The sequence below is a fragment of the Strix aluco genome, chromosome 7 (genome assembly GCF_031877795.1).
Source record: "Strix aluco isolate bStrAlu1 chromosome 7, bStrAlu1.hap1, whole genome shotgun sequence".
In the NCBI taxonomy this organism is placed as follows: Eukaryota; Metazoa; Chordata; class Aves; order Strigiformes; family Strigidae; genus Strix; species Strix aluco.
In genome coordinates this window covers 23,424,895-23,438,585 of record NC_133937.1, presented here as the reverse complement: position 1 = coordinate 23,438,585, position 13,691 = coordinate 23,424,895, and the positions used below count along the sequence as shown (strand labels likewise).

General features: G+C 42.4%; 1 protein-coding gene across 1 annotated transcript; it reads left to right on the top strand.

Annotated features, from left to right (window-relative positions):
* The first annotated feature begins 6,576 nt into the window (after positions 1–6,576).
* On the top strand, positions 6,577–13,685 carry FFAR4 (free fatty acid receptor 4). The gene is made up of 4 exons (XM_074831635.1): positions 6,577–6,684; positions 7,074–7,808; positions 8,701–8,829; positions 12,603–13,685. The coding sequence occupies exons 1-4, from the start codon at positions 6,577–6,579 to the stop codon at positions 13,008–13,010; spliced, it is 1,380 nt and encodes a 459-aa protein (XP_074687736.1). The 3' UTR covers positions 13,011–13,685.
* Positions 13,686–13,691: the final 6 nt, after the last annotated feature.

Below are 13,691 nucleotides of genomic sequence, written 5' to 3'. Positions count from 1 at the left end.
GAGGATTCTGCGGTGTAAGTGGGACTTTAAAAGGTGGGGAAAGAAATAAAAATGTGGTGCCTAACAAGGAAGAAGAGAAGCCAGAGAGTTTTAGACCAAATCAACCTAACTTCGATTCCTGCAAAAAACCCACTGGCATAGAGTGGGAATCATGTCACATGTCCCCAGTTTTCTTAACTGAGCAAGTGCTGTGGATCAGGAAAAAGCAAAAGATGTGCTAATGGGGACCTTTTGTTTCAAATGCCAGTTTTGTACAATGTAGGGAAATAGAATTATTTCCTCTAGTCTGTACAATGTGTGGCACAACTGGCCAAAAAGCTGCACTACATAATTTATATCCCTAAGAACATAAGTGCAGCGAAAAATGGATCTTTGTTCTCACCCACATGGCCAGAACATATAGGGTTTCTGACAAGCAGCCTAAAGTGGATGCCTAGGGTATAGCCTAAGGATAGGGGATGCATGTGTGGGACCTTCTAATAATCTCAAGTTTTAAGAGCCAGATCTCATGGGTTAGTACCTCTCAATGGATTTCTCTTCTAGCCTCCCCTTAAACCCATTTTAAAACATTAAATGATTAACTAAGAATAATGTATTAGACAATTCCATGATAGTCTTGTCTGATTCCAAAACTATTTATATTTTCATAGGTGATGCACAGTACTAGAGTACACATAAAATCTGAGACACTCCAAGGTAGGAACTGAGAGCTCTTTTGAGGACAGCAGGAATTTTCAATTTATCAACACCAATGACCTGAAATCAATAGGATGAAGCATTACATGTAGGAATAATCAACTACCAAAACCCAAAATAAATAGTATGACAGTGTATCAGCTCCTCCAGAAAGTTTCTTGGGATTACAGTAAACAGAAACTTGAACATGACTCAATATCCCACCTGCATGATTTTGCAACAGTTTTACAACATGATGAATAAACAGACTCTTATATGTTTTACACACAAGCTTTCATTTCTAGTCAATACAGATGAGATTTTTAGCTGGAATACTGTATCCAATTTTGAGTATTTCAAGAACAATTTAGACTAATGTGAATGAAGTAGAAGTTTTTCAGATTTCTGATCAAATTCATTAAAGAATCAGGGTTATGCAGTCTAGAAAAGACCATGAAGAAAAATGACAAACTTTCATATAGAGGAAAGAAATAAAGTCTTTCTATGCTCAGTGAGAAGAGTAACAAGCTCCAAATTGCAACAGGAGAAATTCTGACATAAGGAAAATCTTTCTGGTGGTTGGAATAGATGAGTCATGAAACAGATGACTTTTGGAGGTTGCAAAATCTCCACCACTGGAGATTTACAGGGACACTTAGGTAACTGTCTAAACCATTCCTGACAGGTGAGTCTGCCTTGGGTCAGGGACATCAGCCAGATGATTTCTCACAGTCCCCTGAAGCCCTATTTTTAATGACATGGATAGACCTGAAAACAACACACCATAACATTTACATTAAAAAACCAGCAGGTAACAGAATGGTTGTTTGGTTGTTTTGCTCTGACTCTTCATGTTATTTCACTTCATGTAAAATTAGTAGCTACCACACCAGAAGTCAATATAACAGTTTAACTTCACCTTGTTTCACAACTGGAAAATTATTGGCATTCTAATGTCTGTATAAACTTCTAGTCTGAGCAGACAAGGCCATTTAAAATCAGTATTTGCATTCATTCATTGCAACCCCACTGGAAAACAAGATAAACAACACAAGTGCAACTTGATGTCACTTAATTCCCTAGTGTTGGTAAGTGCCTCATTCCTACATTGTTTTAACAAACAGCACTGTGGTGTCCGGTTCTTTGGCATTTGGGGAGTTCGGGCTCCCCTCCACAGAGTGCCCAGAAACAGGATTCAGGAAGCCAGTGTACTGAGTGGGAGTTACCCAAGCCAGCCAGTGAGGAATGTGACTCTTCAAGAAAGGCTAGGTGTGTAGAAAGGAGGTGCTGTTGAGGATTCACAGATGTAAATTATCTTCTAGCATTGGCAGCCTATGACAAATGATTCTCTTCTTGCAAAAAAAGCAGACTTCAAATGACACATATCCATGAAGTGAGACCTCCCCTTACACCCAGTTCCCCTTCAGACCTGGAACGGAGCTCCCCACCAGTAGTCAGGGACACATACTCATTTTGCTGTCTCTCTGACCAATCAAAAGTTTAAGTATTTCATACTGAATTAATAGTTTCAAAAAGAGAGAGCAAGATAAGGTGCCCTAAACTATCTTGTAAGAAACAAGCCTCAGACCTTATCAGAGTGGTATCCAGATGTCTTCTTGACAGAAGTGCAACCAGGTTTAATATCCCTGATCAACTCAAAACTGGTGAATCAGCACACTGTGTCTGCAAAAATGCAAGTTTTCTCAATGTAACAAGTGTGATCTGGTCAGTATTATGTCATTCAACTAGACAGAAAATTATACAGCCTAATTTAGGCATCCATGCTTTCTGGACATGGTTTATGAGAAGCTCTAAGTCACATCTCTTTAATCATATTAAATTATAATGCAACCAGACCCCAAACAGCCACTGATAATGAAAAACATGAACAGTGTGGGAAATAACATGATTTAGCATTACACTTGGGAAGTCAGAAGGGTTTACAGCAGAATTTAAAGCATTATTTGTACTTTTGCTCATTGGTGTTGCAAGAATGATTTTTCTATTTCTCCAGCCCTAGGTTAATGCTAGCTAAGCACAAGCCTTGCCTTCCAACATGGACAGATTTTCTTTGCAGCAGACAATGCCTGACATTTAAAAGTAAAGCCTTTATCCCAATTCTGATCTGAAGAACCCCTGTTGCTCCCAACAAAGTTATTCTTCTAAGATGAGATGTAAGGGAAAGCAAGCAAGTCGATTCTCCTTAAGCCTTATAAGAGCATTCATTCACTGTTCTTGAATATGAGGGAAATCAATGATATCTGTGATCTCTGCACTGTGTGCAACTCAGCGGACCAATGTGTTCAGGGAATGTCTGAGTACGTCTCATGAGTAAGAGAGGTTGGTGACAAATTTTGTTTGTAAATCCTTCAGAGGCACACCACAGTATTTGCTTTGATGGCTCATCAGCAGGAATGTAACTTTATGCACACCTGAGAGTTAGCAAAGGTCCAGTGGGACTTAAATACCAGACTATAATTTTCCGTGTAAATCTTGCTCAGGGTCTCAGTTCCTTGGTGAGAGTGTTCTACCAGATCCCACAATGTCCAAAGGAACCATTCTGATACCCTGTATTCCCTAAACCCATGGGCTAGATGTGCGTGATACAGTATCTAAAACTGTTAAGACACAAGCTCATTTAGTTAGAACAGTCTAGCTGGAGCTGAGCCACCCTAGTGAAGCTTGATTAGCGTGCAGCATAACAGAGATCATGACCTTCCAGGGGCATTCTCTGTTATATGGATTATGTACTTACATTTGCCCTTGGTTCAGGGAGAAATCCCTCCCTTACTGCAAGTCATGAGGAAATTGTTCAGTGTTGCTGTTGGCAAAACTTTTGGTGCTCCTGACCACAAAAAACTGATCCAGATCTTATTAAAAAGCACATCTCCTGAGAGTATTGTCAGCAGCTCTGCTTTACACCTTGAAACTACAGCACCACTGGCACATATCTCAGGAAGCATGCCAGCTTCTGATGGATATTGACCACAGGAAAATGAGACTTCCCAGAAGAAACAGCGACTTGCTCACTCCCCAGAAGAAAGAGGGATTAGTTCTTGACATGATTACACAGATCCATACAAGTATCTGGCATTTGCAGTGGACACTGGAGTGGGTGAGCTTGCTACTATATGAAGACAAAGAGATGCACTACAAGTTGAAAATTGTCCCTTGGACGTCGGTGCCAATGCTTCAGCTCACTGATAAGAAAGTATACAGTGGGCGAGCAGTCAGAAAACTTCCCGAAAAGCAAAATAAATCAAAAAATATTTGTATCTGAAAAACCTTACAATGGCATAACTTCTTCTAGGCATAATTAATAGTGTCTAGAAGCAGAACGGCTGCAGTATGGTATGTAAAAGCAAAAATGAAAACAGAAAGCTAACCTTGCTTGCAACTTATGCTAACCCCCTTATCATATAGACACAGCTTGAGCCACCTACACACTTGGAACCTCTTTTGCGAAGACAAAGAGTCAACATTTCCAATGCAATTAATTTAAATCACTTAGCAAACATTAAAATACCATACATCTGTTACAGAAGTCAGTACTATTTACTCATTGTACAGGTGTATGGAAAGAGACCCAAAGACTTAAACACCAATCTACATGCAAGAGGATGCACAAATAAGGTAAAAACCTTTACTAGGTCATGTCCAAATGGACAAGAATCCCCATCTCCTAGAATCACCTAGTCCAAAAGGTCCCTCTCTTTGGGAGTATTTCTTCTGCTCAAGAAATAAATAAGATGAATTATTCCCATCTGTCATGACAGTTCATGGCTGTCAGGGGAACAATCTCAAAAACAAAGCTTGACTTACAGCATCAGGTAACACAGCCCTTATCTGCCATAGAGGATGCAAAGACTCAGGCTTTCATTCAGGACAAAAAAAAGCCACAAAAAAGGAAACGAGTTTTTCCCCACAAAGCTTGCTAAACAGCTCCACAGAGGTTCCTGCAATTTTCATTTAACCTAGAACAATGAAATCTGACTTGATGTCATGTTTCACCACTTCTGAGCATAAAAGAGCACATATGTTGACAAAATGATACAGGTTGAGAAATTGTAACAGGTTTCCAAGCATTCTGTTAATCACTTCCTTGCCATAAGAACATGTGAAGCATATACTGCACACAGCATCCACCTATTACAGTAATGCCAGAGCAGCATTATCAAGGTTATGACTCCTCCCTTCCTCAGATTTCATGTTGCGATGGTTGCTATGATTGTAGCTGCCCAACAGCAAATACAGCTTTTGTACTTCATGGGAGGGAAAAAAAGAACTATTTTTTTAGATAATGGATCCATTAGACCCATGAGTAATCAGACTGGTTTTGTTCCTGCAAGGAGCTCCCATTCCACTCCATGGAAATATGCATGTTTCTTCACACCTCTGCTGTCCCCAGGCACAGGATTTTGTACACAGGTCGGTGTGAAGCTCACTCGCTAATAGCACACAAAACAAAGCACTTTGCTTTGGTTCTCCTCAGCAAACAAAAGGCTTATGCCGAGCAAGGTTCTCATGCACACCTAAAGACCAAAGCTAAAGATGATCCTTTCTAAAGAAGATCAAGGGTCTATCCAGATACTTCCACACATTGTCTCATTTTCAAACCTGCTCCTCTATGTCATTTCTTTCCTCCCTGACTGAAAATATCTTAATTACTTCAATAACATTGCTTTGGATGTTTCTCTCCCTATTTTCCTTCCCCCATTCTGTTTCAAATGTGTTTACTTTACCCTGAATTGATAGGACCAGTTTCTAACTCCATTTTCCACTAATGCCAAAGGGGCTAAAGATTTCATCCATAACATAATTTGCATTTATCTGTGCTACCATTTCCAGCTGCCCTCCACCCGTCCTGTTAATGCCTTCCAAATTTTCACACAGGTACAACCAGACTTCTAATGATGGCTCTTCCCCAAATCTCAGTCTCTGTTCAGAGCTGACCACATCACCACTACTGCCAGCTACCCAGAACTTCAGGGCTAGTTTGTCAGCTTGTTTAAAGTCCCAGACTATGAGGTTAGGGCAACTGGAAGGTATTTGCTATATTTCAAAATCTGCTAATCATTTTACAGAATCAGTCCATAGCAGACTTGTGGCTAGATATGTCAAGCTTCGATCATAAATATGAATAATCATCAAAGAAATCAGCAGGAATTAGTAGGAGCATCTCATCCACCTGTTTAATCTGCCCTGCAAACTCCCTGTTTGACGAGACAGCATAGATAGAACCACTTACAGCTCAAGAGAAAACATGCTAATTAAAAACAATGTAAAATCTGTGTTGGCAAAGACGTGGGAAGTGGTCCAGGAAAGATCTCACTCTTGTCAGTCCTCATTAGGAGATCGTCCCTTAGAAGGGCCGAGTTTCTGGAATCCCCACTAATCTGGAATCCCCACTAAAGCCATTGCGTAAGCAGTTGATGGCAGGGTCACACCCAGGGCATCATGGAAGCACCGCCCAGTCACCTGGTCCCACTGACACACCAGTTTGGAATAACTCTCACCTAATCAATGGTGCAGCTCCATATGGTCAAGCCTGTAACTGCACCCTTAAGCACCTACACTGGCACTGGGTCAAACAAATTCATCCAGAGCTGTCTAAAGTCATACAACTGTTTACATACTTTATGAAAACACTTTATCTTCTTTTACGAGACATTATCTGCTTGTCTGTGACGGTTTACGCACTTCACTCCCAGTCCATTTCTAAATCATCTGGAATGAAGAGCACAAGCGGAAAGGCCTACTTTAATTTGCTATTTGAGCAACTTCTTTCAGGAATTGAAGTCCAGAGAAAAGATGGTATTTCCTAGGTATGTCTTAATTGACCAGGCATCTTCAGCAAGAACTTGTAACACAGGAGGGTAAGACTCTGGATCAACTTACTAAATGGATCCCAAAAATCAAGACAGTGACACTTGCCCTCCACACCAGACCATGGTTAGCACAAGCAATGCACAGGACTGCTGCTTTCAAACGCCACTGTCAAGACACAAGGTGATGGGTAAATTCCTTTTTTTACCTTAGAGTAGTGCTGGTTATCCCAGGCTCCTGAGAATAGCTCTTGGAGTGGTCTGACAGCCATCCCTCTGTTTAAAGCCATGCACACACCCCCAGTGGAGGGGAGCAGCCTTGGCGGAGTCACCGGTGCCCCAGGGGCCTGCCTGTAGAGCAGAGCAGAGCAGGGCCGGCCCTGGAGGTGGTGGCCAGGCCCGGGCCCCTCAGCATGGAGGTGCCAGCATGCTGACCCATGCCCTCCCTGGGCAGGCGTCAGGCAGCCCCACTTGCCCCCAGCCCCTCACTGCCTCCCCACACACAGCAGCCTCACCTTTGTGTGAGCTGCACCGTGTTTACCCTCCCACTTCCTTGTTCCACTCCGGCGCAAGGGCCATAAACCGTCCGGCTGGCACAGCCGAGCCCTCCGTGGCACGGGCAGGAGGAAGAGGAGGGAGGGGGATGGCGGCCAGCCCCCTGCTCCAGGCCTGGAGGGCACCCTGGGTGCCGCCGTGGTGGTTGGGAGCGCAGCCCTTCCCCTAGGGCTGGTGCCGCTGCCCATGGTGGGTCTCTCATGCCTGCTGGCCACCCTCATGCCGGGGCCCAGCAGTGCACCAGGGGGGAACAGCACCTACTTCCCCTTCTTCTCGGACTTCAGGGGCCACAACGTAACGGCCCTGCGTGTTGTCGAGTCGTCCGCCCTGGCCTCCATCTTTCTGCTGGCCTTGGCGGGAAACATATGGGGCATCTGCCTGCTGGCACGGCAGCGGCACCGGCTGTGCGCCGCCAACTGCCTCGTCCTCAACCTCTTCTGCGCCGACCTGCTCTTCATCACCGCCATCCCCTTCATCGCCGTCGTGCGCTGGACTGAGTCCTGGGTGCTGGGCGACGTCGTCTGCCACATGCTCTTCTACGTGGTGAGCCTCAGCGGCACCGTCGTCATCCTCTCCCTCTCGGCCGTCAGCCTGGAGCGCGTCGTCAGCATCGCCCGGCTGCGCCACGCCGCCTTCCGCCGCCGCAAGGCGCTGGCCGCGGCCCTCCTCCTCGTCTGGGGCTTCGCCGCCCTCGCCACCCTCCCGCTCTGCTGCTTCTTCACCGTGGTGCGGCTGCCCGCCGCTGCCGGAGAGGTGAGAGCGAGCGCCGGGGAGGGCCGGCGGCGTCGGGCCGGGCCGGAGCGCCGGGCGCCGGGGGAGAGCGGGCGCCGGGGGGGCGGCAGGACTCAGGCTCGGGGGGAGCGGGCGTGGGCGCGGGCGGCTCGTCCGCCTCTGCCACCGGCGGGAGGGCGCTTCTGGGGAGCGGGCGGCGCTGCGCGCTCGGGCGGGCGCCCAGGTGGTGCCCGGAGCAGCGGCCAGAGCGGCCCCCGGCAGACCCCCGCCCGCTGCCGCCGCCGGCAGCGCCGCTCTCCCGCCGCGTCCCGCTGGCCCGGCGGGCCCTCCGGTTCCATACGAAACGCAGTTCGGCTGGGATTTTTCTCGCGCTCCCCGGTGCGGCTCGGAAATCCCCTTTTCAGCACGCTTCCCCCTTACCGAGGGATCAGCACCCGGGGAGAGCTGCCCAGCACCTGCGGCAGCCTCTGTACATAGCGCTGAGGGATCTGGTGTAGTTGGGAACTGTCAGGGTTAGGTTAATGGTCGGACTGGATGATCTTCAAGGGCTTTTCCAACCTCGATGATTCTGTGATTCTGTGTGAAATGGCCATGCACAGATTTTTCTGCCTAGTGTTTTGACATGCGTACAAACGTACACAACATGACACTCAAATACATGGTTAAGGTCTGTAAGTTGCATTTTTAAAGTTGCCGTCAGCATTTGATATGAAATCTATGGCATCTATTTGTGACTGTGTGGGCTTTTAAAACCATGAAGTAATACATTAATTGACGCTTTGTTTGGGTAGAAAGTTTTCACAAACAGTTTAGTCTGCAGCCATTTTCTCTGTAGGCATAAAGGGAGATATGACAACTTTATAGTAAAAATAACAGTACAATATTAATTGTCTTCTCTATTCTTTCTAAACAGGAGATTCAGATTTGCACCTTAGTTTGGCCCAGCATTGCAGGAGAAATAGTTTGGGATGTGACCTTTGCCGTTGTTTTCTTTCTAATACCAGGATTAGTCATTGTCATCAGTTATTCCAAAATCTTACAGGTATGTTTTTCCTTTAAATTTTGTTATAGAACAAAAGGAAGTAAGCAGTAACTCACTAGGCATCAGCATATTGTCACTGAATACAAATACACCTAAAGGGAGTAGACATCATTTGCTCAGTAAATGGTAAGTATGGGATATAAAATGAGGCACTTCCACCTGTACATAATAGCCTATAAATTTCAAATAAGAACATGCTTGAACAGCACATTACCAGAAGCCCAACACAAAGTTTGTCTTCATTTATATTTAGTATTTAATACACTTCTCCATTTATGTGCTGTTCATATATAAAGACTGGCAATCTCCTAAGTGCTAAAGGAGTCAAGCATTTGATATAACTAAAAACAAGATTTTGCTTTTCTTGAGCCTAAACTCCAGAGTCACAAGGGATTTGTAAGCAAGTAAAGAGGGTCAGGACTAGAAAAAAATCTATCCCCTTTTAGATCTACTGATTTTCAGCATGTATTTTTAGTACACGGATCTTGTTAGGTTACACATACTCCTCCACAGTTTCAAACTTTGCAAACAAAAACTGTAAATTAAACACTCTGCTTCCACTTTCCTTATGAGTGAATGTTGTTTAACTGTTGAAATGTAGGCCAAGACAGGAGGCACCACAGAGTTTTACTCTATATTCTAGCAAGCATGATATTAGGTACCTAAATTCCTTTTAAACATCTGATTTCATAGCCCTTCCTCTTCCAAAAACAGAGTGAGAAAGAGCTAGAAATCTTCAAACAAGGTGCTGCAATGCCTAGTTTTTAGCAACCGCCCCCAAAAGATTCTTGATTCCTGTATTAGGTAATTAAACTTCTCATACTATATATAAGGAAAATTAGAGGTTTTGGAAAGGAACCTCAAAATACACAGATTATTGAGCAGGGTGAAATGCTTTGCATCAAGGGGCTGTGGGTACATGCACCAGAGCTGCACATAGATGTTTTGATGGACCTAGGACCTAGAGTCTGGGCTCTACATGTACTTGCCTACTGATCTTAAACTCATAGTCAAAATCATCAGCTCTTAGTTTCTGTACACACTATGAGCTCATTATAACCTTGAGGTAAATGCATTAGGTAAACTTCTTGAGTGAAGTAAAGCACTTGCCTTTTGCAACCTCATATTTGCTTTAGGCAAAGAGCATACAGTAACTTAGTGGGGAATCTGAGCCCTTTGAAAGAACTGCAAAAAGCTGCAGGCCAAGGAATGCCACAGTCCTTGGTCAGAAACCAGGACAGGAATGGTGTTCCTCTTGTCCTTGCAGACTCCAGATTACAACAAGTAAATCTAGAAAACAAATGGCTTGTAGGGAGCTAGAAGTCTAAAAAAAGTGTTTGGAATACTGGGTTACAAGACAGCCCCATGCTGTCATGCTCACGTTTCTTTCCTAACTTGGTAACACAGATGATAAGATACGTTACCATGTCTCCTGAACCGAAAAAGGAACGAGGCCCGTAGCAGGATCCCATCTGTTATAATTGAATCTTGTCTCTCACACAGCTCTCCAGGAAGCAACTAGAACTCAGCTGGAGAGTGTCTTAATCCGTGAGTCATTCCCAGGAGCAGATTCACTCTCACTTCGTGAGAACGCTCCATGATGCCAGTGCACACAGAGTACAGGGTTCTCTGTTGCTGGAAGCAGTTCAGATCATTAATGTATTCAAATAACACAGCATCTATGATGACGATGATTCACTACAGATATAAGACCTCAAATTTGTTAACAAATATACTCTACAATGTATACTTTACAATTTAATCTGAATCTGAGTATTATTTTTATGTGACACTTTCCAGAACCCTGGCAAAAATGACAGATCAGAAGCCATGATTTGTAATTAAGTTATTTGTTCTTGCACTGTTCGCTGTTGCAAGCAACACTGAGATAAGAGGCTAGAACTAGTAAAGATGTTTGGGAAGTTACACACTTGTATATACTTGACTTCTAAATTCCTGAATCTCAGATTGTGGTCCAGATGCCCACAATAGGTATCTACATCCCTTATACCAGGCAGATCCAAAGTGTATCACTGACACCCCATTTCAGTTGAGCATTTCCTTAAGATGCAGTTGCATCTTATTTACCACAATCCCAGCGATTCTTGCATTCTTAGTTCTAGGCTGTGCAGCTCCAGTAGGAAAGATGGAAGGCACTTATATGGGACAGATACAAAGGTATCTGATGAGGACATTCTGTAGCCATTTTGAACAGTGGAGGCCGAGGAGGCTACAGAATTTGGTTTTCCCACTTTTATATAGAAGTATTTTGTGAAACCTTAATTCTTACTAAGACAGGTTAGGTGCTGTCTGAGAACAACTCTTGGATCGGATTGTTTAGAGGATTTAGCCTAGTTTATGGATTCCAAATGGGTACAGCTGAAGATCATCAGGCTGGAATAGTTTTACATGCTCAAAACCTCTGAATTCTCTGCCCCTTTTAAATCAGGGAAGCACCTAGTGAGACTGTCCCCTTCTCAGGCTCAACAGCTGCTGAGGAGCCCATTTCTGGATAATGGGTTTTGATTTATACACCTACATTCTGTTGAAATCTTCAGTAGATGTCCAGGTTCTTAATGAATATTTATTTTAGGCCATCTATCTCTGTGACAAATTCAGAAAACTGCAGAAAGAATGACAAATTACTCAATATATATATATATAACCATTTTCATCCTTCCCTGAACCAGGAACATATTAAGTATTACTAGTATTAGTGTTATCCTTCCTTTAGTTATTGCTAAAGGGAAACGTCACACATAAAAGTGGCAGAAAGCGTCTTATGCCCTTTGACTTTCCTACTTAGATACCAAATTCATCCAGGCTATTGAAAATACCCATTCTTCACCCATGCAGGGGGTAAAATGGCATTTCAATTATTTAGCATAAATGTTTGTTTGCTAAATATTTCAATTTTATTTTGTTTGCATCAGATATGTGAATGTAACAGACTTAACTGTGCTATGCCAACTTCAGTGAAGACATGGATATAGAGTATGAGTTTAAGAGTTTTCTGCAAGCCATTGGGATTCAATATTCTACCTAATGACAGATGATTCATACCCATGAACACTAGATTCCCAAGCTACCCATAGTCTGGTTTATTACATCAGATAGTACTTTTACAAGACACAGATTTTCATAGTGACAAAAGGATCCATAAGATTTCAGGTTAGTTCATAGAAAGCAATTCTGATTACTGACTGAAAAAACTAAAAGTTTATACAAAACTTAATGTAAAATCCCATTCACATTTAAAATATCGTGTTTTAGTTACTGTAATGAATTCATGCTTTTCTAATACCTACCTTATAATACCATCATGGCCGTAAGAGAATTGGATTGTGTTTCTTCTTGTGTATCAACAGGATTGTTAACTATGTTCCAGTTTGCATTTGTGAAAAAAATCAATGGGTTTATTTAAATAGAACAAATGAGGTCATAATTTGAAGTTAATGGGATTTCATGAGTAATTAAGTCTCTGTTTTATGCTGAAAAGTATTTATGGCTGGTAGAGAGCCATGAGGAGAACAACCAGCCTGACTAATATTGAGGTGAGTTCACAGCTGAAAGGAAAAAAAGATTGCTAGTAATGCGAGAATGTTTGAAATGGAACCATTGACAAAAATAAAAAGGAATTCTTCAATGCCCTTTTTGCAGTCACTTTTCAAAAGAGAAACATCATGTGCCAAGATTTACTTTTGCACTTGTAAAAATGTGTTAATAATTCTTCTAGGTTTCAGTGAAAGTTACTTTATTCTCTCTTACTGCAGATTACAAAAGCATCAAGAAGGAGTTTAAATGCTGGTTTAGCCTACTCAGAAAATCATCAGATTCGTGTTTCCCAGCAAGACTACAAACTATTCCGAGCCCTCCTTGTGTTGATGATCTCTTTCTTCATCATGTGGAGCCCAATTATAATAATTATTCTTTTAATTTTAGTCCAGAAGTACAAACAAGATTTAAATATTTTACCATCAGTTTTCTTCTGGATAGTGTTATTTACTTTTGCCAACTCTGCTGTCAATCCCATTTTGTATAATGTTGCCCATTTCAGACGTAAATGTCAGGAAATTCTTCTCTGTTGTACAGGGAACCCTGCAAGGCATGGGGCTGGTATAGAAACCACTGCAAGAAGAAGTAACCATGAACAACCAAATTTGTCTTTCATTACCAGATAATTATTTGAAGTCTGAGCTGTGCCACACTTTGGATTTTAATGTCTACACTGTCCCAGGTTGAATAGGTCACTACGTTATAGTATTATATGCCAGAGAAGAAAGCAAAAAAGCTAAATCAGTTTTTAATTCCTGCAGGTAAAATTATTGTGGCCTCACTGCTTTGCCTCAGTAAGATTTGGACAATTTAATCCAATAGATTGAATTCTCCACTTACACTGAAATGAACAGGAATATGGCAGTGAACTTGGTGAATGTTAAATAGTTGAAATAAGTATTTACCAGATGAATTAATTTCTAAGAGGGTACATTTTCAGTTGGCATAAATGTCATTAACTTTAATGAAGTTATAGTGAATCTATATCAAGAGGGCACCTGATCCATTTTTACTCTTTATTTTCTACAGAGTAAGAGAGATCAACTTTCTAGTGAAAATGTACAACCTCAGAAAGTAACTGCTCTTTTTTTAATTCCATCTAAAAAAGGCACTTGGTTATATGGTTAGATAACTGACTGCCTGAACATAGGTTTGAGCCGACTAACCAATTTCATGTAGGAAACAAGATGATAAACATGTATTATCACCAAGTGAATGACCAACTTGGTTCCATCTCAGATTAAAAATACAAACATAATGCCTGTTAATTTATAAATAAAGAATAAATAAATAAATGTTTACTTGTC